The sequence below is a fragment of the Aquarana catesbeiana genome, linkage group LG05 (assembly GCF_042186555.1).
Source record: "Aquarana catesbeiana isolate 2022-GZ linkage group LG05, ASM4218655v1, whole genome shotgun sequence".
Taxonomy (NCBI): Eukaryota; Metazoa; Chordata; class Amphibia; order Anura; family Ranidae; genus Aquarana; species Aquarana catesbeiana.
In genome coordinates, this window is record NC_133328.1 from 506092610 (window position 1) to 506115981 (window position 23372).

Here is a 23372-nt window from a genome sequence, read left to right on the forward strand (position 1 = left end):
TGCAATTTGATTTGACTTTTTGGCTTGTAGTTCTTGGAATGCTGTGTTTTTAATGCTGTGCGCAATTGCTGTGGAGTGATAAGTGACTTTTTATAATAAATTTTATACATCTACACTATGGAGTCTCCCCCGTTTTGTCTTCATTGAGGGGTCTGGATATGTGGAGGATCCAGGGAAGATAATTGATCTCCCCTCCCGCAGTTGTGGAAATCAACACTTGAACCTTAAACAAGTGTTTGCTGTTCCACTGAAGGAAGAGAGGACAGCTTTCTGGAGTGTTACCCAGGTAGAGATCACAGAAGCCGGCAGGCAAATGCAACAAGCCTTTTAGATCTCTATAATCTGAGATCCAACAGATTCGGTAAGCGAGCATTTTTACTTTACCTAAAGTGGGAAGATCATCTGTGTGTGTCAAAGCGGAAGATTCATGGTTGATCCACAATACAAGATATCCTCACATGGACTTTATTGTTTATGATATATCACGAGGGTGTATAGAAAAAACATTTTTTTGCAGAGGAACAATTATTAATTTAATTGGTGTGTGAAGTGGGAGCAATTAGATTGCTGAGCACATAGATCAACATAATTTCTTTTTTCACAATAACACTAGTTCTAAAAGGCACATAATTATTTCACAATTCTGAAAAGGATTTCAATTAAATATGTTGGTATTAGGTTACTAGTATATAGAGTAACTTAGTTGCTCTTTATTTGTGATATATAAACACTAGGTACAACAATGTATCACAATTTTTTATTTATTTTTTCACAAAAATAGTGGTAAATCACGTGGATAAAGCTTTCGTATACATTGTATCATGATATATATTCATTGGTGGCGCGCTTGTAATTTTCCATTATTCTTTTGGGTTTTTTTTGTATTTTTGACTTACACGAGCAGCTGCACCTGTTTGGATCTTTATATGGTTAGCGCAAAATATATTCTTTTGACACAATAATGGAAGCTCAGATGATTGTTCTACAACCATTTATTCATAAGTCGTTCAGTCCATATAAAAAGATTATAGCAATGTTGATAGGTTGTTTAACCATGAAATTTCCATCCAAAATGGCACCCTCCAGAAGGGGATTAGAAGCAAAATCTAGCAGGAGCTACATTTAATGAAGGTACATTTAGCAACTCACATGGTTGATGATTAAAAGAGGCAAATCTAAGTATGCAGGCATCCGGGGTAAAGCTGTTTACATAGACCGTCCTCCGCACTGCCGGTTCTCACTGCTGTCAGTCTGCAATCGTGACTAGGAAGACTACCCTGACATTGATGGTGGTGGGGATGACGGTATATGTGGACAGCTTTACCCCGGATGCCTGCATACTTAAAATGGTTGTAAAGGCAGAAGGTTTTTTATCTTGGTGCATAAAAAATGCACTAAGATAAAAAGCCTTCTATGTGCAGCAGTCCCTCTCTATCCAGCGATGTCCACGAGTGTCTCAGCCACCTGAGATTCTCCTTCCTGATTGGTTGAGACACGGCAGCAGCGCCATTGGATCCCCCGCTGCTGTCAATCAAAGTAATCTAGCCAATCAGGGGAGAGGGGGGGGGCTTCGTGTCTGAATGGTAACAGGGAGCTGTGACTCAGCTTGGGTGCCCCCATAGCAAGCTGCTTGCTGTGGGGGCACTGAACAGGAGGGAGGGCCCAGAAGCACAGAAGAGGGACTCGAGAAGAGAAGGATCTGGGCTGCTCTGTGCAAATCCACTGCAAGAGAGCAGGTAAGTATAACATGTTTGTTATCTTTATTAAAAAAAAGAAAAAAACAAGACTTTACAATCACTTTAAATGTGCCCGTTTTAGTCATCAACCATGTGAGTTGCTAAATGTTGTACCTTCATTAAATGTAACCATATTGCCATACTTAGAGATGCCTCTCTTCTCTTTTATATTCAGTAGTGACATGATGCTACTCGTATTGTTCGTTTATCAAGTTTGTTTATGCTCGTCTTGTAAAATACTCACAGACCAAGTTACTCGCAATCCAAGGTTTTACTCTAAAGCATTTTCTGACAGGACATGGTGGAGAACAAGATGTCCCTGCCCCACCTCTCCACTTCATTCAATCAGGTGGAATTCCTGTTTAAAGTTTACCTTTCAGTAAGTTTACAAGTTTTTGTGAATAAATTCCTGGCATGTCACAATATACAGCAACACTATACAGTACTTAAAAAAAACTGCACCATCAAAAAACAGGCTATAGAAGCCAGTAAACTGACTTTGCCTAGGATGAGATGAATCTGCTGCAGGCTGGATGAAGCAATTCCTAAGTATCCACTCCTCCAGTGCAATATTGTAGCTTTGCAAGAAAGTAAGAGGGTATATTTGTGAAAAAAATCAAGAACTGTGTAGGCTCCAGTATTTACATATTTGTAGCCAGCATTTCAGTACATGCAGTAGGTTCTAGCCCTGAGCAATACCTAAACAAAGACATCCTTCTGAAGAGAAAGATAGATGGAGGCGTTATAGTCCATTAATAAATGGACAATTTCTCTGTTGCACATTAGTGAAATGGAAAATCTACAATACCGATCCACAAATGATCATACTTTTCATGACAAGTGACAGCTGAAGACCCACAATTATCACTCAATAATCAACCATCTTTGAGACCCATATGAAAAGTTTCAAAAAGCCTGCAGTCATTGGTCAGTAATGGCTGTTCCAAGGTTTGCGGTCATTCAGTGCTATAACGTGGGAACTGCACAAACCAACTAAAGAAAGGGAATAGAAGATTTTCTTGTCCTTTGGGCACAGAGATAATATTGCAAACACTTTGTCATCAGAATGTAACACCATTGCTATGTTTTGCAAAAGAAGCTTTAAAATTTCCCACCACTGCAAGCTGCGTCCTAGAGGCGACTGTGTGAAAGACTGCAGGCATCATGAGTGACTCTTCAACCTTTAGCTCCATTTCATTCTCTGCTGAAAATGTAGTTCTGGGAATAACCGGAGGACGCTCACACAATATCATCTCTTTATTGAACAGGAATATTGGATTTGTGTCCTGCAGAGAAAATAAAAACAAGTCAGATCGCAAACATACAACAACCGATTTGGTAATTTTGGTTTCAAGATACAAAGTAAGACCAGAGCAGCAGTCAGAAAAAATACGTTAAAGGCCTCATGCACACGGGACGTTTTTACAGCAGCTGTTTTTGGCTTCAGACGTTTTTTTCTACAGTCAATAAACTCTTCAGCATGTTATCCTATGTGTTTAACCACTTCAGCCCTAGAAGGATTTACCCCCTTTCTGACCAGAGCATTTTTTGCAAAACGGCACTGCGTCGCTTTTAACTGACAATAGCGCGGTCGTGCGACTTTGCACCAAAACAAAATTGACATCTTTTTTTCCCCACAAATAGAGTTTTCTTTTGGTGGTATTTGATCACCTCTGCGTTTTATTTTTTGCACTATAAACAAAAAAGTGTGACAATTTTGAAAAAAAAGCAATATTTTTTTACCTGCTGTAATAAATATCCCCAAAAAAATGTATAAAAAAATAATATTTCTTCCTCAGTTTAGGCCGATATGTATTCTTCTACATATTTTTTGTTAAAAAGAAAAAAAAAAAAAAAAAAAATCGCAATAAGTGTATATTGATTGTTTTGCGCAAAAGTTATAGCGTCTACAAAATAGGGGATAGTTTTATGGCATTTTTATTATTCTTTTTTTTTTTTTTTTTTTTTTTTACTAGTAATGGCGGCAATCTGCCGGGAGTGCAACTATGGTGGACACGTCGGAAAATTCTGACACATTTTTGGGACCATTGGCATTTTTACAGCGATCAGTGCTATAAAAATGCATTGATTACTGTAAAAATGTCACTGGCAGGGAAGGAGTTAAACGCTAGGGGGCGATCAAGGGGTTAACTGTGTTCCCTCAGTGTGTTCTAACTGTGGGGGGTGGGTGGGCTCACTAGAACATGACAGAGATCACTGCTCCCGATGACAGGGAGCAGTAGATCCCTGTCATGTTGCTAGGTAGAACAGGGAAATGCCTTATTTACATAGGCATCTCCCCGTGTCTCGATTGTGGGACACCGGCGGACATCGAGTCTGCGGGACCCGCGGGCACGCTCACGCCCACAATTTACAGGGGACGTACAGGTACGCCCATTTGCACTGCCGTGCCATTGTGCCAATGTATATCGTCATGCGCTGGACGGCAAGCGGTTAAGCACACATGCTTATGAACTGTTTTTGGCTGGGGTGTTTTTTGGCTGTAAATAAAAACCCCAAAACTAGTGGGTCCTGGGAGGAGTTTTTCAGCTGTAAAAATGCTCTAATGCCGCTAAATGCTCATAAACGCAGCTCACCAGTGTTTAACATTTTTTTGATCCCACTGAAAAAAAAAATGCTAATGCTAAAAAACACTATTGCAAAAATGTTGAAAAAAACTTACTGCAAAGCTACAGCCTTTTTTATAACGTATTATAACGTCCAGTGTGCATGAGACCTAAAGCAACACCCCACTATACAAGACCCCTTTAACACTGGGACACTTTTCAGGCATTTTAGCGCTAAAAATAACACCTCTAAAGCGCCTCTCAAGCCACCCCAGTGTGAAAGCCTGAGTGCTTTCACACTGGGGCGGTGCGCTTACAGGACAGGAAAAAAAGTTCTGCAAGCAGCATCTTCAAGGCTTCCACCGCCCCTGTCCATTGAAATGAATGGGCAGCACTGACGAAGCACCTGCAAATCACAGCAGGGGTTAAAAGCACCCCGCTAGTGGCTGAAAAGCGACGCTATAACAGCAGTAAAAGCGTTGCTAAAACTAGCGGAGCTTTACTGCTAACGCCCGCACTGCCCCAGTGTGAAAGGGGTCTTAGACTCCTCACATGGGCTTGAGTCGCTCAGGAAGAGAGGGGGTAAATCTGACCATGTCTGTAAGATTAACAAATGCACTGAGACAAACTCTAGCGCCTACTGAACAGCACAATTATGATTGGTCACACTTCACAAAAACCTAAAGCAGCAAAGTAGAGGCAAATGGAAAATGCAGGCTATTACATCAGGGTCTATATGACCCTTTGTCCTAAAAAAAAAAATTATCAGCAAAGTTATAGAAAATAAGAAACAAAACCAATTGCAGCAGTTCATCAGCAATCATTTCGCGTAAGAAATCTCATAAGTGTGTATCAATCTCACTCTACCCACAAAAAGAACAGTATGATAGTTAAAGCGTCTAATCCAAAAAAAAAAAAGTGATATATTGCAGCTAACAATACTAACCCATAGACATGGTGGCTTCATTTGTTTTTTTATTCAGACTTTTTCCACCTGATGATCCTGCCAGTAACACATTTCTTGACCATGGGTAGTTAACACTCAGAACTCCACTGTGTCTATGATGGTAGCCATGTTTGACATCTAAGCTGGAGTTCAAATATATTTGCCTTTGAACCATCAGGACTGGTAGGCTGCAATATATTATATTTTTATCCTTATGTTTAGTTATCCTTTAAAGCAGGGGTCTCCAAACTGCAGCCCTTCACTTGTCTTTATCTAGCCTTTGGGGCACTAATCATTTCAGTGGGGAACTATTCATTCCACTGATACGAGACACTATTCTGTCCTCTGACACCAAAATGGAGCATAATTCCTGCCACTGACAACAATGAGGCACCATTTCTCCCACTGACACCAACAATGGGCACTATTCCTCCCACTAATACCAAAGGTGGATGCTGTTTACTCCCACTGAAGTTAGAAAAATGTTCTATTCCCCCCCACCCACATAAGGTATGGTGGACAGTATACTGGCCCTATGTTTAGAAAGTTTTGAGCCCCCTGCTTTAAAGGAAAAATATGAACTTTCAGATAAAGTGCACTCATCAACTTCTATGGGGTCATTTCCCAAAGAAGGCTAAAGATGCCCAGGAGACAGCTCCACTGAATAAATAAGGACCTACTGTGCATATGTAGCAAAGAAGTTTTCTTTTTTTTTTTTTTTTTTTTTTTTTTTGAGTTTTAAAACGTTTATTGAGATAAGATATTAAACATCAACAAATCTCTACCCACGCAGGGGAGTAAAATAGATAACAGATTTTGGTCATGTAGAAAAAAATGCACTCGGAAGTAACAAGAGATACAGTGCACAGGATATATTCATGTATAAAACTTCTATGCAGAAATGATAATCATCGACAACTTGGAAGCCCTGTCTGGTATTCAAAATAAGTTACCGTCCGCCTTGAAATCCAGACACCCCGGTTCGGGATCATGCTGTGTCTGGGCTTCAATGGCCTCTGGTTCTTTGATGAGAGGTAAGTCCTAGACAGTGCATAAAGAATGGTACCGTACAATACTTTTGGGCTCCTTATAATGACAAAAGTGCTTAGAAGTCGAATTATCAGAATCCGTATCTATTCTGCTAGGTTCTGATCTTAGTCAAAGGTGGATAAAACAATTTAAAGTATATTGTGTATTAACCGAAAAAAATCGTAATAGTTAAAGGTATAATCATACAACCTCTGCTTCGCATCCCACCATTTTGGTCCGGTGGGAGAGAAGAGTATATAATAGAAAATAAGGAGAAAGAGAGAAATAGAATTAGGAAGGAAGGAAGAGGGGGTTTAAGAGGGGTGGGTGGGGGAAGGATTGCCTGGGCTCTGCGGAGAGCTGGGACAGTGTGCCAAGCAGCCGAGCAGGAGAACTTAACTGACCATTTTATGGTAGAGTTAGGTACTAGAGGGTCACGCCAATATGACGGGCCCATGGTTCCCATATATGTTTGAATTTCTCAGTTTTATCAAGTATGATGTTAGAGATTTTCTCCTGGTACACGATCCAGGAGACTTTCTGTTTGGTTAAATGGAAGGATACCTTAGGAAGTTTCCATGCCCTGGCTATGGTAAGTTTGGCTCCTATGAGAATATAGTGGATTAGAATTTGGTCGTATTTAGGAATTTTGGGGACTTTTTGATTTAAGAGTGCAGTTGGGGTTTGTGGGATCGCCTTGCCGGTGACTTTGCGGATTAGGTTGAAGATTTTGTTCCAGTAGCCTCTGATTCACGGGCATTCCCAAAAAACATGTAGGAGGGTACCCAGAGCAAAGAAGTTTTCAACCACTGAATGCAAACACTGTGGAAGGACGCAGTTTTCAGATTCAAGTAAGTACGCATTTGCTGCAAGGGGGGTTTATTATGTTTATTTATTTTTTTAAAGCGCACTTATTCTTTGAGAAGAATTTCAATATGCTAGATTAATACTCACAGTACCAGCGCTGTAACTACAAACCCTCCTGTCTGGTGCCATACATTCACCTCCATTTACTACAAGGATCTGGTGCTGAACAGCAATCTTGTACTTAGTCTGAATGGCATGCTTAAGGTCAGTCACCCTAAACACATAGAAAACAGAAAAACAAATTGTTAACATGTAAAAGCAGTCTGTAAGAAAGAAGATCAATTAAATTGGCTTATTACATTTTTAGAAAATCACGTAATATTATTTACATGGGAGAGTGCAAAGCAATGACAACATTACACAAAAGTCCCAGTCCGAGCTAAAAAATTATATTTAAGCAACTGAACCTTAAAGTGGAACTAAAAGCAAAGTTTTTTTTTTCCTTCAGGAAGGGTTATAACCATACCTCCCAACTGTCCCTGATTTTGAGGGACTGTCCCTGATTTGGAGCAATGTCCCTCTGTCCCTCTTTATATAGTTGTATATAAAATGCACTTTTTTAGCTTTCAAAAAGTGTTTCCCGGTACTAAACCTTTCATCCAATTTCTAAATTGCTGCATTTGTACATTTTTAAAAGCCAATGTAAAGGAATAGTAGTGGTTAAAAAAAGCACTAGTGGATTTAATTAACCTTTTTTGGGGTTAATTCTCCTTTAAGGGGGTGTGGCAGGGGGCGTGTCCTATGCCTATATACATTTACTAGTAGGTGTCCCTCATTCCCATCTCAAAATGTTGGGAGGTATGTTATAACCCCCTTATATTTTTTTAGACATCTGTGTCTCATTCGAAGATTTCCCTTCACTTCCTATCTCATAGCCAAAACAGGAATTGAGAAAAAGTCCCTCCAAAGTTAAGAGAATCCTGGGGTGTCACCAGAACTAGTGTCATCACTGGAAGATTTATTTGGGATTTTATTTCACTTTCAATAACGATAAACAGGACTAGGGAACAGACATCAATAAAAACTAACAGATGTTCTAATCCCTCTCCATTCTATCCAAAACGGATAAAAAAAATAAAAATAAATACATTTCTTTAAAGTGGTTGCAAAGGCAGAAGGTTCTTCATCTTAATGCATTCTATGCATTAACCACTTAAGGACTGAGCCTCTTTCTGAGATTTGTTGTTTACAAGTTAAAAACAGTTTTTTTTGCTAGAAAATTACTTAGAACCCCCAAACATTATACTTTTTTTTTCTAACACCCTAGAGAATAAAATAGCGGTCGCTGAAATACTTTGTCACATCGTATTCGTGCAGCGGTCTTACAAGCGCACTTTTTTTGGAAAAATACACTTTTTTGAATTATAAAATAAGGCAACAGTAATTTTTTTTTTTTTGTATATTATGAAAGATAATGTTACGCCGAGTAAATTGATACCCAACACGTCACACTTCAAAATTGCGTCTGCTCATGGAATGCCGACAAACTTTCACCCTTAAAAATCTCCATAGGCAATGTTTAAAAAATTCTACAGGTTGCATGTTTTGAGTAACAGAGGAGGTCTAAGGCTAGAATTATTGCTCTCTCTCTATCAATCGCAGCGATACCTCATACCACATGTGTAGTTTGAACACTGTTTTCATATGCGGGCGCTACTCACCTATGCATTCGCTTCTGCATGCGAGCTCATCGGGACGGGGCATGTTTAAATTTTTTTTTTCCTGATTTATTTTACCTTTTATTTTTACACTGTTCTTTAACAAATAAAAATAAAATGGTGTCACTTTTATTCCTATTAAAAGGAATGTAATCATCCCTTGTAATAGAAAAAAAAAGCACGACAGGACCTCTTAAATATGAGATCTGGGGTCAAAAAGACCTCAGATCTCATATTTACACTAAAATGCAATAAGAAAAAAATGTTGTCATTTAAAAAAAAATACAAAAAAAGAAGAGCTATGGGTGGAAGTGACGTTTTGACGTTGCTTCCGCCTTGCAATGATATGGAGATGGGTGGGGGCCATCTTCCCCTCCCCTGTCTCCATGTCAGGCTAGGGAAAGGATCCGATCGCCTCCGCCTCTGCCGACGGCTCCAGTAAGCGGCAGAGAGCACTGGGTGCGGCGGGGGGGCCCCTTTCCCGCCGCCGATAAGAGTGATCTTGCGGCAAATCCGCCACAGAGACCACTTTTATCTTGAAGCAACTGAAGAAGAGGATACTGGGGTTATGCCAGCTAGTTGCTGCCATAACAACGATATTCCTCTTCAAAATAACAACGTATAACGACGGTGGGCGGTACGGAAGTGATTAAGATAAAAAAAACCTTGTGTGTGCAGCAACCCCCTAATACTTACCTGAGCCCCATCTAAATCCAGCGATGTGCACGAGAGACTTGGCTGCCCGGGACTCTCCCTCCTCATTGGCTGAGACAGCAGCGAAACGTAACTGGCTCCCTCTGCTATCAAAGTCAATGAGCAAAACCGGAGGGATAGGGGGCAAAACCACTGCACAGAGCAGGTAAGTAGAACATGATTGTTATTTTTAACAACAACAAAAAACTAGACTTTAGTATCACCTTACTGTAAGTTACATTCCCAGGATGAGTTGACTTCAGCAGCACTGGGCTACCCATACATCTTGTAAGGGCAGTTGTTTCTGCATGCACGAGCCAAGTTTGTTAAAGAGAGGAATAACAAGCCAGAGCCATCTTTTTGGAAAGAACAACCAACTGTGGCAGATTTCCTAACCTGTCAATCCACCATTACCCCAAAAGTGGAAGACCAATGGGGTCCCTAATTTAGATGAGATCAAAGCGTATGAATAGGGTGACTCATCTGACGTTTACAGTTACCTTTAACGTACTCAACCAGTAGATCAGGAGAAAAGAAGGGGGCCTGTCATCTGGTATGAATTATTTTGTCCATTACACTAATGTTTCTGAGGGTACATTACAGTGATACAGTGTATATACCTTAAATGCCAGGCTTCAGCATACAAGGGCCCAAGCTTGTTTTACAAGGAGAGGCATTAGAACGCTTGTCCATGCCCCCCCCCCAATTGGGAGATTACCCTCTCTATTTGTCCTGTTTACCATTATCATTCAAAGTGAAAGTAAAAGAAAATCCCAATATTTGGGTTGTTCCCAAAAAAGGGGAAATCTTCCAAAGGGGACACTACAGTAGTTCTGGTGATCTGGGGGTCCCCAAGGAAGTCCCTTAACCACCTCCCCTCCGAAAGATTTACCCCCTTTATGACTATTTAGGCTATTTTTTGCGATGCGGCACTGCGTTATTTTAACTGACATTTGTGCGGTCGTGCGACGCTCTACCCAAACAAAATGTATGTCCTAGAGCTTTCTTTTGTTGGTATTTGATCACCTCTGCATTTTTGGGTTTTTTTGCGCTATAAACAAAAAAACTGACAATTTAAAAAAAAAAGTATATATATATTTTTTTATTGTCTGCCATAATCATAGCCAATAAAAAAAAATGACAAAATCAAATTTCTTCACCAATTTAAGCCAATATGTATTCTGCTACATATTTGGTAAACAAAAAATCCCAATAAGCATATATTGATTGGTTTGTGCAAAAGTTATAGCGTCTATAAACTATAGTAGAGGTCGACCGATGTGGGTTTTTCTCTGGCCGATGCCGATATTTAGAAATTGCAGCGGCCGATATATGATGTCCATTTTTTGTGTTAGGCCAATTTTTTTTTTTTTTCCCTTCATCTCATAAAATCTAACAGTTAGACCCCTTTCACACTGGGGCGTTTTTCAGGCGCTTTTGGGCTAAAAATTGTGCCTGTAAAGTGCCTGCAAAGCAGCTGCCCTGCAGTCTCAATGTGATATCCCGAGTGCTTTCACACTGAGGCAATGCGCTGGCAGGGTGTTGAAAAAAAGTCCTGCAAGCAGCATCTTTGGAGCGGTGTATACCGCTCCTCCACCACTCCTGCCCATTGAAATGAATGGGCACTGCTACCAAAGCGCCTGCAAAGCAATTCGGCAGTGGCGGTACATGGCGCATTTAACCCCTTCATCGGCCGCTAGCTGGGTTATAAGTGCCCCGCTAGCAGCCAAATAGCCAAATAATAAGTGATATAGAAAATTTCTTACATTTAAACATTTATTAAACAAAACAAACCTCCAATCAGTTTACTTGTATGTATAATTTAGATTAAAAAAAAAAAAAAAAAACTATATCTTAAATACACAAAAACAGGTAATCAAAACTTTTGGATGAAAAAAAATGGGCTAACTTTACCGTTTTAGTGTTTTTTTTAAATTAATTAGTGTATCTTTTCCAAAAAAATTGCATTTGAAAGACTGCTGCGCAAATGCCGTGTGACATAAAATATTGCAACAACCGCTATTTTATTCCCTAGGGTCTCTGCTAAAAATATATTATATATATATATAAAATGTTTGGAGGTTCTAAGTGATTTTCTAGCAGAAAATACAGGATTTTTACAAGTGTCGGAAAAGATTAAGTCTTTAAATGGTTAAACTGAGAACTCCTACACAGGAATTCAGTCCATTGATAAATATAAACATTGTATCTCTTTGCTTTTTTTCTCAGACTTGGCAGGCTGCCCAGATAGGAGAGAAGTCTCAGGAAGACTTCAGGCAACATGCATTGACTTCTATTACAAAAGTTATTTGCAAGTCGCGCTGAAGTTTTAAATCGTCCTTTTTTATCAGCACAATCGGCCGATGCCGATTAATTAAAAAATGCCAAATATCGGCCAATATATCGGTCGACCCCTAAACTATAGGATTTTTTTGTTTACTAGTAATGGCGGTGATCAGCGACTTATAGTGGGACTGCAATATTGGGGCGGATAGTCGGGACACTAACTGACATTTATACAGTGTTATGCACTGACACTGTACTAATGACACGGGCTGGAAAGGGGTTAAACATCAGGGGCGATCAAAGGGTTAAATGTGTGTCTAACCGAAGTTTGTGCACTGTGTGGGAGTTGCTTTGCAGGAACAAGGATCAATGACTTCTCTACAGACAGAACGGCAATCTGTCTTGTTTACCTAGGCAGATCGACGTTTTGTGGCTCTCTGCCTAATGATCTGCAGGTGCCAGCGAACATCAAGTCCATGGTAACCTCAGATCAGCTCCTGCTGTGTCTAATCACAGTGGGAGCAGGTCACCAGCAGCGTGCATGCGCGCCCCAGACCCGGAAGTATCGGATCATGTACTAGGTGTACAATCCGGTGCAGAGCAGCCACCCTGCCACAGTATATGTGCGGTGGGCGGTTGTAAAGTGGTTAATTTTCAGGGATTTCCTCTCACTTCTTGTTTAGCTATGGGAAAGGAAGTGAAATCTCCGCAATGGGACACAGATGGCTAAAAAAAGTCTGTCTGGGGTTGTAACCCTCCCTTGCTCTATCCAAAATGAAAAATAACGTTTTGCCTGTAATTCTACGACCCCTTTCACACCGAGGAGCTTTCATGCTAAAAAAAAGCGCCTGGAAAGCTCACGAAAACCTATTTCCATTAAAATCAAAGAATGCTTTCACACTGGGGCAGTGCGCTGGCAGGGCGGTGAAAAAGCCCTCCTCTCCATTGAAATTAATGGAAAGCTCTTCAAAAGCGCTCAAATGTTTTACTGGCAGTTTAGAAGCGCCTCGGTGTGAAAGGGGCCTAACCATCCTGCATAGTGACAGTAGGTCAGTCAGCTCAAGCTTTAGCTATAGGTCTAGCCATGGCAGTTAAGAGGTGAAGCAGATACTTTAGCTGATACTTTAAGGGTCGGTTCACACTGAGGCAGCACGACTGTCTTGAGCGACCCAGGACATGACTCAGCGGCGACTTGCAAAACGACTTCTGTATAGAAGTCAATGCAAGTTGCCCCCAAAGTCTTACAGGAACCTTTTTCTAAGTCGGAGCGACTTGCGTCACTCTAATTAGAACGGTTCCATTGTACAGAACGGGACGCGACTTGTCAGGCGACTAGGTGGGAGTCATGTGGGAGTCATGTTTGTAACTGTCAGCCTTGCAATGCCTCATGGGACTTGTAGTTTTGCAACAGCTGGAGGACCGCCAGTTTGAGACCTCTGCTTTAAATCAATAATCAGTATATTTAAATCAGCATTAGAGAACACAACATTCCAGCCCAGAAAGATAATTAAACATGGCTCGGTTTTGTAGATCTCTATGAACACACAGAATATTTTAACAGAGTGTAGAAATAATTACTAAATGCCCAGCCACTATTTTATACTTCACCAAGCTCTAGGGCATAGCATTTTCTCCCTGGCAAATTAGCATTAAAACACTATATAAAAAGTACAAATAAAGATTTGTTAAGCACAGGATATTAGGGACATATTCTAGAGGGGATTCTTTGCTCCAGACAATGAAACAGTCCCTATGAATGCTGCCAATGACTCCATACTGGAAGGTGAAATGGTGCGTGTTCTTGTTCTGCTGTAATCCTATCCAGAAGAGGCAGAAAATACAAAGCCAGTACAGAGACCAGATACAAATTGATGATTTAAAACAGTGCTGTCCAATTTATTTGAGTAAGGGTGGGCCACATTTCTTTTATATCTGCTGCAGCTTTTGCAAATTAAAATATGACCTGCCAAAATGCAAGTCATGCAGTTTTCATACAGATATTAAAAGTTCCAAAAGTTTTTGGAAGATTAACTACTTGCTTGCTAATAATAAACTGATACTTCTCCTGTGATAAGGCATATTTGGCATTTTCTAGATTTTTTTAGCCAGAAAGATTACATTATGATACTAATAAAAAAGATAAGCTTGGATGGGAGTATACCATATGAACTATTTATAATTCAATACTAGATATTCATAAAGTGGAGGAAAGGCGATGCAAATGTCTTGTGAAGAGCAAATAAAAATTGATGTTCATAAAAATGACAGCTGGAACCTGCAAACATTGCAAATGGCAACTCTATTTGTGCAGCGGTGTTTTAAACGCAACTTTTTGGGAAAAGGGACACTTTCATGAATTTAAAAAAAAACAAACAGTAAAGTTACCCCAATTTTTTTGTATAATGTGAAAGATGATGTTACGCCAAGTAGATACCAAACATGTCACGCTTTATAATTGCACGCACTCGTGGAATGGCGACAAACTACGGTACCTAAAAATCTCCATAGGTGACGCTTTAATTTTTTTTTACGTTTACCAGGTTAGAGTTACAGAGGAGGTCTAGTGCTAGAATTATTGCTCTCGCTCTGACGATTGCGGCGATACATCACATGTGTGATTTGAACACCGTTTACATATGCGGGCGCGACTTCCGTATGCGTTTTCTTTGCTGCGCGAGCTCGCAGGGACGGGGGCGCTTTAACATTTTTTTTTATTATTTATTTTATTTATTTTTATATTTATAAATTGTGTTTTTTAAAAAAAAAAAAATTTAACATTTTTATTGCTGTCACAAGGGATGTAAACATCCCTTGTGACAGTAATAGGTGGTGACAGGTACTCTTTATGAAGGGATCGGGGGGTCTATAAGACACCCGATTCCTCCTTTGCACTTCAAAGTATTCAGATCGCTGTTTTCGGCGATTCTGAATACTGTATATTTTTTTAAAACCGGCGCCATTGGCAGCCGAGTAAATGGGAACTGACGTCGCTTCTGTGTTTACGATTAGGAGGCTGGAACGATGCCGCTCACAGCTTCGTTCCAGCCCGCCCCCAGCCGCCGGAGGCAGCCGGTCATCGGGCCTCCCGATGGAATGGGGGGCCCGGTAAGAGCGGCAGGAGGCAGCAGGAGGGGGGCATCCCCTCCCGCTCCTCGGGTATAACAGCCGAGCGGCTTTTAGCCGCATCAGTTGTTATAACCGGATAGCCGATCGCCGGCTCTAAAAAACAGTACCGGGATAATGCCTGCGGCTGCGGGCATTATTACGGTATAACCCCGGAAAGCCGAGTACGCACTGAAGCTGAAATTTTAACTTTTAAGTAACGTATTCACCATTATTTTTTGTAGTGAGAGGGTCTACATGAATGGATATAATTTTAATTTGTTACTCTATAACACTTTTCTCCCTTGGGACTGAAAGCACTAAGTAGGTAAGGCAGTCATCTTGGGCGCACTCGACTGAGCAAAGTAACCTATCATTGGGGGGGGGGGGGATTTACTAAACTCAAATGGACTTGCACTTTGCAAGTGCAGTTGCTCTAGAGCTTAGCAAATGATATAAAGCTCCACTTTCCAAAGAATACTCAATCACGCAAGGAAAGGAAAGCCCGCTGCCGGCTGATGTCACAGGGCGGGTCCAGGCTAGGGAATGATCGCGACAATATAGTCAGGATCCACCCACAACCCTGGACTGGCACCTGACTCAGACTCTCAACAAGCCACTGAGCACCTGAGGCAGCCGCTCTCGCCCACTGACAATCAACAGCTCTCTGCTCACGGAGCTCTGAGAACCGAGCGATCAGCAGTCTTTGATCAATCAGTTCTCAGACTTAGCACCAGAGGGGGACGATGCTACAGCCACCTAGGTCAGTATGATTCTTTAAAAAAAAAAAAAAACTGAACTTCTCCTTAAAATTATTTTTCCATTATTTATTCCTACCGTTAAAAGGATAGAGATAGTAGGTGTGGCGCTGTTCTAAAAGGCAATGCTATACCAGGAATCTGAGTACTCCAATAACACACTCTAACTAGTGATTATATATAAACTATACCATCTAGTATGCAAACTTGAAAAAAATAAATTGGAAATAAAGTGACTGGTGCTATATGCAGCTAAATAGCTTGCAATGTGATAATGCATAAATGTGACAAAAAGTGCAATTTTATTTAAAGTGCCTGGTGCTATGGTGAACAATTTAATAAACACAGTCCTCCTGTAACAAACAGTTACATGCGTGTGCCCTTTGCGCTGGTGCTCATTATAGAGCCCCCTAAGATATTGCACTCGCCGGAAATATTCACCCCTCAAAGGGGTTTTTCACTTTCACAGTGTTTGCCACTGTGCGGCAGTTTCCAGGACCACTCCTCTGGTGACTGTTCTTTGCTTTGCTCTTTTAGATATTCATCCGTATCACCCACATGCAGAGAGAAAAGATGCTCCCATAGCATAATACCGTTTTCCAAAAGATTTATTGAGATTGTACAGTCGAAAACATACTCACATCCTCTCTGTATATTTAAAACATTTAAAACCAGGAAGCCAGGAAAATTTGCGTTCCACAGCTCAAAACCGGAAGTGACGCAAAGACGCTAGCTTCTAGCATCTTGCGTCACTTCTCGTTGAGAGGCTAAGCCAGGTGCTAGTCCAGAGTTGTGGGTGGATCCTGACCATATCGTCCTGATCATTCCCTAGCCTGGACCCCCTCTGTGACATCAGCCGGCAGCGGGCTTTCCTTTCCTTGCGTGATTGAGTATTCTTTGGAAAGTGGAGCTATATATCATTTAATAAGCTCTAGAGCAACTGCACTTGCAATGCACAAAGTCCATTTGAGTTTAGTAAATCCCCCCCAATGATAGGCTACTTTGCATAGTATTATAAGGAGCACCAGCACAAAGGGCACACGCCTGAAGAGCACCTGTCACTTTTTTGCAAAAAACTTTGTGTTACAAAAGGATTGTGTTAATTAAATTGGTCACCATAGCACCAGTCACTTTAAATTAAAATATCACTTTTTGTCACATTTATGCTCTATCATGTTGCAAGCTATTTAGCGGTATATAGCACCAGTCACTTTATTTATTTCCAATTTATTTATTTTAAGTTTGCATACTAGATGGTATAGTTTACATATAATCACTGGTTATAGTGTGTTATTGGAGCACTCAGATTCCCGGTATAGCATTGGCTTTTAGAACAGCACCACACCTACGATCTCTATCCTTTTAACCCTATATTCCACTTAGTGGGCTGTATTAGTAGGGGCAGCAGTTCAAAATATACATTCAGCCATTTGCGCAGGACCACCCACAATCTTTTTTTATTCCCACTGTATTAGCAAAATTTGCTATATGTATAGGAACCAGTCTTAAAAAAGATTTTGCTATCAGAGTTCAATAATGATTCTTTTAACAATTACAGAATTTTGATTGAATTGTGTTCTTCACATACCTAAGTTCAAGGTTATAAATCTGTGTTGAATCTCGGGAATTACACCGTGCTCACGATTCCCCAACAGACTGCTTACAGATGTTCATCACTTGTCTACGCATATGTTGATTTGTGGTGCCATATGCATTAGGATAAACAAGTGTCTACATCAGGAGTCTTCAAACTGCGGCCCTCCAGGTGTTCAGGAACTACAATTCCCATCATGCCTAGTCATGTCTGTGAATGTCAGAGTTTTACAGAGCCTCATGGGATGTGTAGTTCTGCAACAGCTGGAGGGCCGTAGTTTGAGGATCCCTGGTCTACATTTACAAACAAATTAATCCTAATTTTACATGAATTTTACATTAATATTAGTAGGACTTATTTCAGATTTTGTGCATCTTCCCTTTACCGTAATGCAAATTGCAAGTTTGGGAGATCTATCCTCCCCTACACAACAGAAAAACACATTCAGAGAAGATAGCCGCATACAAGAAAAATCAACTCGTTTCAACAAAGCTCAACAATGAAGAACTCTGATAAACAGATTTAGCAGAAATTACTGGTAATCTTTCCTTCGGGAGTTGGGTGGTTGTGATCTTACATGTGTACTTCCAATTTTCACAAGTGCCAAAAGAAAGACACAACACATATACGCTGCTGGAGTCCATTAACTACCAATGCCTTGGATGCTTAAAGTATTTTTTATTTCCGCTCTTAAATGTTCCTTTTTAGTGAAGCTGTACTTGTACTGCTTTTGCATATTTTCTGTAATGAGCTTGCGTCAGTGGTCCAGTTGAACATCACAAGATGAAACAAATTATTTGTCAGCATCTGGAATGTGGTTTATTTAAATACTGCAGTGTACATGATGAAGTGCATTACCACTAAAAGGCTACAATGCACTCTATGATGTGTATGCAATATAGTTACCGTAGTCACTAGAATAGAACAGGAAAGAAAATAGCTTTTTCACTAACTAAGAATACAGATGGTAGTGGAAAATTAGTAGATCTTCATTTTATATTGAGCATAAAGATGAACTCAAATAATAAGCAAATATTGTCCAAATACAAGAGGCATACATAGGCTTGGTGTGCTTTGTGTATTCCTTCCAGATCTGTGCAGTAATCCAGTGTAAACCATTGCCTCTGCGCAGTTGTGGTTGGGGGTGGTAAAAACAGTTGAGACACGGTTTAACTGCCCCCAACCTTTCTCCCTAAGCTGAAAAGTCAACAGCCATACATACCTCGTTGCTATGCTTTACGGCGGCAACAAGAGTTAACCCCCTCATGACGTTTAACAGGCACTGCCGCCCGTGGAAAACAACCAATTCAAATGATTAGAGTCATGCTGCAACAGTTACATAACCACATGCAATGGTCCCCATTGTGGCATGGTAGTGCAGCAATTAGGGGGTTGAATAAGGCAGCGAAGAGGTGACATTTCAAATACAGATCGCTTTTCAGATGAGCAGAAATCCTTGCCACATGTGTACACGACCCTAATAAAGACCTGTTACTGCTGCTCTCTCTCCTGGGCAGGGTGACCAGTATTGGCTCTGCCCCTCCTGTAGTTTTATGCAGGAAGCCTGTAGTGTGTGGAGCCTGCTGGTTCCCCCTAACTACAGCACTAAGGATGAGCTCAGGCATGTTTGCAAACAGCACGTGCAGAGCCCGCCAGGAAGTCGGCACTGCACATCACTAATCACAGGCAGTGAGACATTTTCCGATCGCTGCAGCAGCACATCGGGACAATGTCTCACTACTTGTGATTAGCGTTCCGCAGTGCCGACTTCCTGTCGGACTCTGCACGTGCCGCTTGCGAACACACCTGAGCTCATCCTTATACAGCACAGTGAGGATGTCACTGCTATATTTCCAAGGTAATTTCTGGGTTTGCAAAGGCAGTTGGTGCACACAAAGGGGATGTATACATCCCTTGTGACTACTGAGGAACATGAAAGTTGTTGCTACTGACGTTCAGCTTCTAGTTTAGTTACAGTTATGTAAACTGAAATCTGAAGTCTGTATGATACGGTCGTCCTAAGGAATGTTTATGACACATACACACTGCCCTGGAGGCACCTCTTACTCCACTATCCCTATGCATTCAAGTAGAACATTTAGTATTTAGTTTAGAAGATTAAAATATTTTTCATTCATACTGTAAAAAGACCCTTGTTTCAAACCACACAATCTCTTTTTCAGAGTACACCTACTGTAGGCAGGGTCTATAGGTTTAATTTAGTAGGCACATACTGGAATATTAGCGGACTTGATTCTGAGCTACTGGTGTGTTGTTGTACCTTTAAAGTGATTGTAAAGTCTCAATTTTTTTCAATATATAAATATAACAAACATGTTAAACTTAACCTGCTCTGTTGCAGTGGATTTGCACAGAGCAGCCTGGATACTCCTCTTCTCGGGTCCATCCCTCTTGTTCAGTGCCCCCACAGCAAGCAGCTTCCTAAGGGGGCACCCGAGCCGAATCACAGCTCCCCGTGTCCATTCAGACAGAGCCTCGACCCGGCCCTGCCCCCCCTCTCTCTCCTGGTTGGCTAGCTGACTTTTATTAACAGCAGCAGCCAATGGCATCGATGCTGTCTCTCAGCCACTTAGGAGGGAGAATCTCGGATGGCTGAGACACTAATGGACATCACTGGACAGAGAGGGACCTCAGGTAAGTGTTAGAGGGGCTGAGGGGGGCTGCTGCACACAGAAGGCTTTTTGTCTTAATGCATAGAATGCATTAAGATAAGGATATGCAATTAGTGGACCTCCAGCTGTTGCAAAACTACATGTCCCATCATGCTCTGCCTCTGGGTGTCATGGGTGTGGCTGTCAGAGTCTTGCTTTGCCCCATGGGACTTGTAGTTCTGCAATAGCTGAAGGTCCGCTAATTGCATATCCCTGCATTAACATAAAAAAAAAAAACCTTCTGACTTTACAACCCCTTTAAGGCCTCATGCACACTGGGCGTTGATAACAACTGCCCCGAATGTTTTTTTTCTGACAGCAAAAAAAAAAAAAAAAAAACGCTTGATGCAGATGTGTATGCTGCGTTTAGCTGCACTTACCTGAGTCAAGCACTTTGGCATTTATTAATTTCATTGGCCAGAATAAATAATTTATTTTGGCCACTGAAATAAAAAATGCACAATCGCAAAACGCATCTAGCAGTAACGTGCGTTTACACGTGTTTTTGCTGAGTTTTTCTGCCAAAACACTTCTGAATCGCGTTCAGGAGAGGAACGCTTTACTGCCTCTAAACTCTGCTGCTCCTAAACTCTGGTAAAAGCCTATGTGTACATGGACAGATAGGAGTTCAGGCGTTTCGGCAAAAAACACCAAAAGCTCCAAAAACTTGAGTTTAGGAGCAGCAGTGTGCAGGAGCCTTAGGAGAAGGGGCTACCTCCAAGGCATACTTGCTCTTAAATGCTATATATTGCAGCAATGGCGCCAACGACGTCGATGCTGTGTCTCAGCCAATCAGGAGGGAGAATCACGGATAGCTGAAACACTAATGGACATCCCTGGACAGAGAGGGACCTCAGGTAAGTGTTAGAGGGGCTGGGGGGGGGCTGCTGCACATGTGCAGAAGGCTTTTTATCTTAATGCATAAAATGCATTAAGTCACAGGGATATGCAATTAGCGGACCTCCAGCTGTTGCAAAGCTACAAGTCCCATCATGCCTCTGCCTCTGTGTGTTATGCTTGTGGCTGTCAGAGTCTTGCTATGCCTCATGGGACTTGTAGTTCTGCAACAGTTGGAGGTCCACTAATTGCACATCCCTGTGCTAGAGTATCCCCCCATTACATGAACTTCCAGGGACGAAGCACCCTTGAACAATTTACCCCATTTTCATCTTACAGTGTTCAGGCCTCTAGCAACCTATAGCCAAGCCAAATCACAGTCCCATTGGGAAGGCTGAGGTAAGTAGTTGGTGTTAATCAACACCATGCTTTAGAAAATAGTTTTTGCATACCAGATATTCACAAAGCTGCAAACAGACCAATCAGCTGCATATTTATTGCTACCAAAGGACTGCTCAATCATGAAAACACGCCACAAGTCAAAAACATAGTAAATGGTATCATGATAGATGAGAAATTGACAGCTATCACTCTTGGTGCACATGAAGAAAAAAATAAAAAATCAGGTCTCCAAGGATTCATTTCACCAGACTACTGAAGCATCCCTAACATTAAATTTTCCGTATTACCAACGTCCCACCTAGGGAACAAAGACTGACCTATCTTCAAGAATGCATGTCTAAGAGCCCTTGCACACTGGGGCGGCGTCGGCGGTAAAACGCCGCTATTATTAGCGGCGTTTTACCGTCGCCGAGAAAGGGTTAAATACCACCGCAAAGTGCCTCTGCAGAGGCGCATTGCCGGCGGTATAGCCGCGCCGTCCCATTGATTTCAATGGGCAGGAGCGGTAAAGGAGCGGTATACACACCGCTCCTTCACCGCTCCGAAGATGCTGCTGGCAGGACTTTTTTTACCGTCCTGCCAGCGCATCGCTCCAGTGTGCAAGCCCTCGGGGCTTTCACACTGGGATGACAGCAGCGGCACTTTCGGGGCGGTTTGCAGGCGCTATTATTAGCGCAATAGCGCCTGCAAAACCGCCCCAGTGTGCAAGGGCTCTAAGAGAAATATCTATACTGTCTATTTCTTACAATGTAACTTTGTAAAAAACAATGTAATAAAAATAAACTTTATATGCACAGAATTTCTGGGGGGCCTCAGTGAGAAATTGGAGAGGTGTGCAGCATGGTCAGTGTAGGATCAAATGCCTTGTGCAGTTTGTTGTGCACTGTAAATTTTATTTTGCTTTACAAAACATTATTAAATATTTATGAAAAATAGTACGACATTTTTAAATATATAAGAAAGGTTACTTACGTTTGTACAGCAAGCTCAGTGTCAAATGTGAGGGTGATTCCAGTATTCACCAGAAACACATATAACTTCATGATGACTGCTCTATGATCCTCTGGTGCCCACTTTAAACTTTGCTGTGCTCATTTAGAAACTGTTAAATAAAATAAGTATTTTTGTAAATGTGATGAAAACATAACTGTACTCCAAAACAGAACAATACAAAATGACAAAAGTGCACATCTTAAACACATTTTTTAAGGATTTTAATTACAATACATAGCACTGCTGAAAGACTGAAATAAGCACATACATGAACACTAGTGGTATACCCATTGGTATAAGTTTTTACGAAAATGTTGGCTGCAGGGTGCCAAGGGAGCCACTGTAACCTGACCTCACACTAGAGCTGCACGATTCTGGCTAAAATGAGAATCACGATTTTTTTGCTTAGAGGATAGATCACGATTCTCTCACGATTCTCGCGGCGTAACATCATCTTTCACATTAAAACAAAATAAATTGTGCTAACTTTACTGTTTCGGGTTTTTTTTATTTATTGAAGTGTATTTTTTCCAAAAAAAATTGCATTTGAAAGACCGATGGGCAAATACAGTGTGACATAAAATATTGCAGCAATTGCCATTTTATTCCCTAGGGTCTCTGCTAAAATATATATATATATTTATATTCTCTAATGTTTGGGGGTTCCAAGTAATTTTTTTAGCAAAAAATATTGATTTTAACTTAAGAAAGAAGTGTCAGAAAAAGATTTAGACTTTAAGTGGTTAAACTTCCTGCATTTACATGTTGTTTAAAACTTGGCAGATTGCCCAGGTTATTTGTTTACACAGAGAAGTTTATCCCTTTGATCTAAGAAGGAAGTTAGATACAATGTTTCAAGTTCTAAACTTGGCAGATGGCCCTTTTGACAGCTGAGTGAGCAGATAATCTCTCCACTTGTTTATATGAAAGAACAAACTCAGCAGGAGAGATCGTCAGGGGAGGTGAATCGAGATCACAATGTTTTAACGATTAATTGTGCAGCTCTACCTCACACAGCACGAAAACGTTAACTTTTCCAAAATGCAAATAAATGCCCCCATCACAACACACAATGCCCTCAAGGGCCTCCATAACCTATTGTCCAGCCCCAACCATTGCATTATGTCAGCAACCCAGCGATTGCACTCTACTGATCAACCGCAGGCAGGTGACAGGTAGAATGTGATCGAGTCACTGCCTTGCCAACCCGCAAGTACTGCTCCCTCAGAGTA

At 41.1% G+C, this 23372-nt stretch overlaps 1 protein-coding gene across 5 annotated transcripts in view; it reads right to left on the reverse strand.

Moving 5' to 3' along the window:
* RB1CC1 (RB1 inducible coiled-coil 1) overlaps nucleotides 1-23372 on the reverse strand; it is a 293127-nt gene that overhangs the window by 232925 nt on the left and 36830 nt on the right. For 4 of the 5 annotated variants that reach the window (XM_073631593.1, XM_073631595.1, XM_073631592.1 and 1 more), the window contains exons 2-4: nucleotides 22120-22249; nucleotides 7233-7359; nucleotides 2852-3022 (exon numbers count right to left, since the gene is read on the reverse strand). In XM_073631593.1, the coding sequence (XP_073487694.1) occupies nucleotides 2852-3022; nucleotides 7233-7359; nucleotides 22120-22190 (369 nt within the window). In that variant the 5' untranslated portion in view covers nucleotides 22191-22249. Of the gene's footprint in view, nucleotides 1-2851; nucleotides 3023-7232; nucleotides 7360-22119; nucleotides 22250-23372 lie in introns of those variants that run through there. The other variant, XM_073631596.1, reaches the window with a different exon arrangement.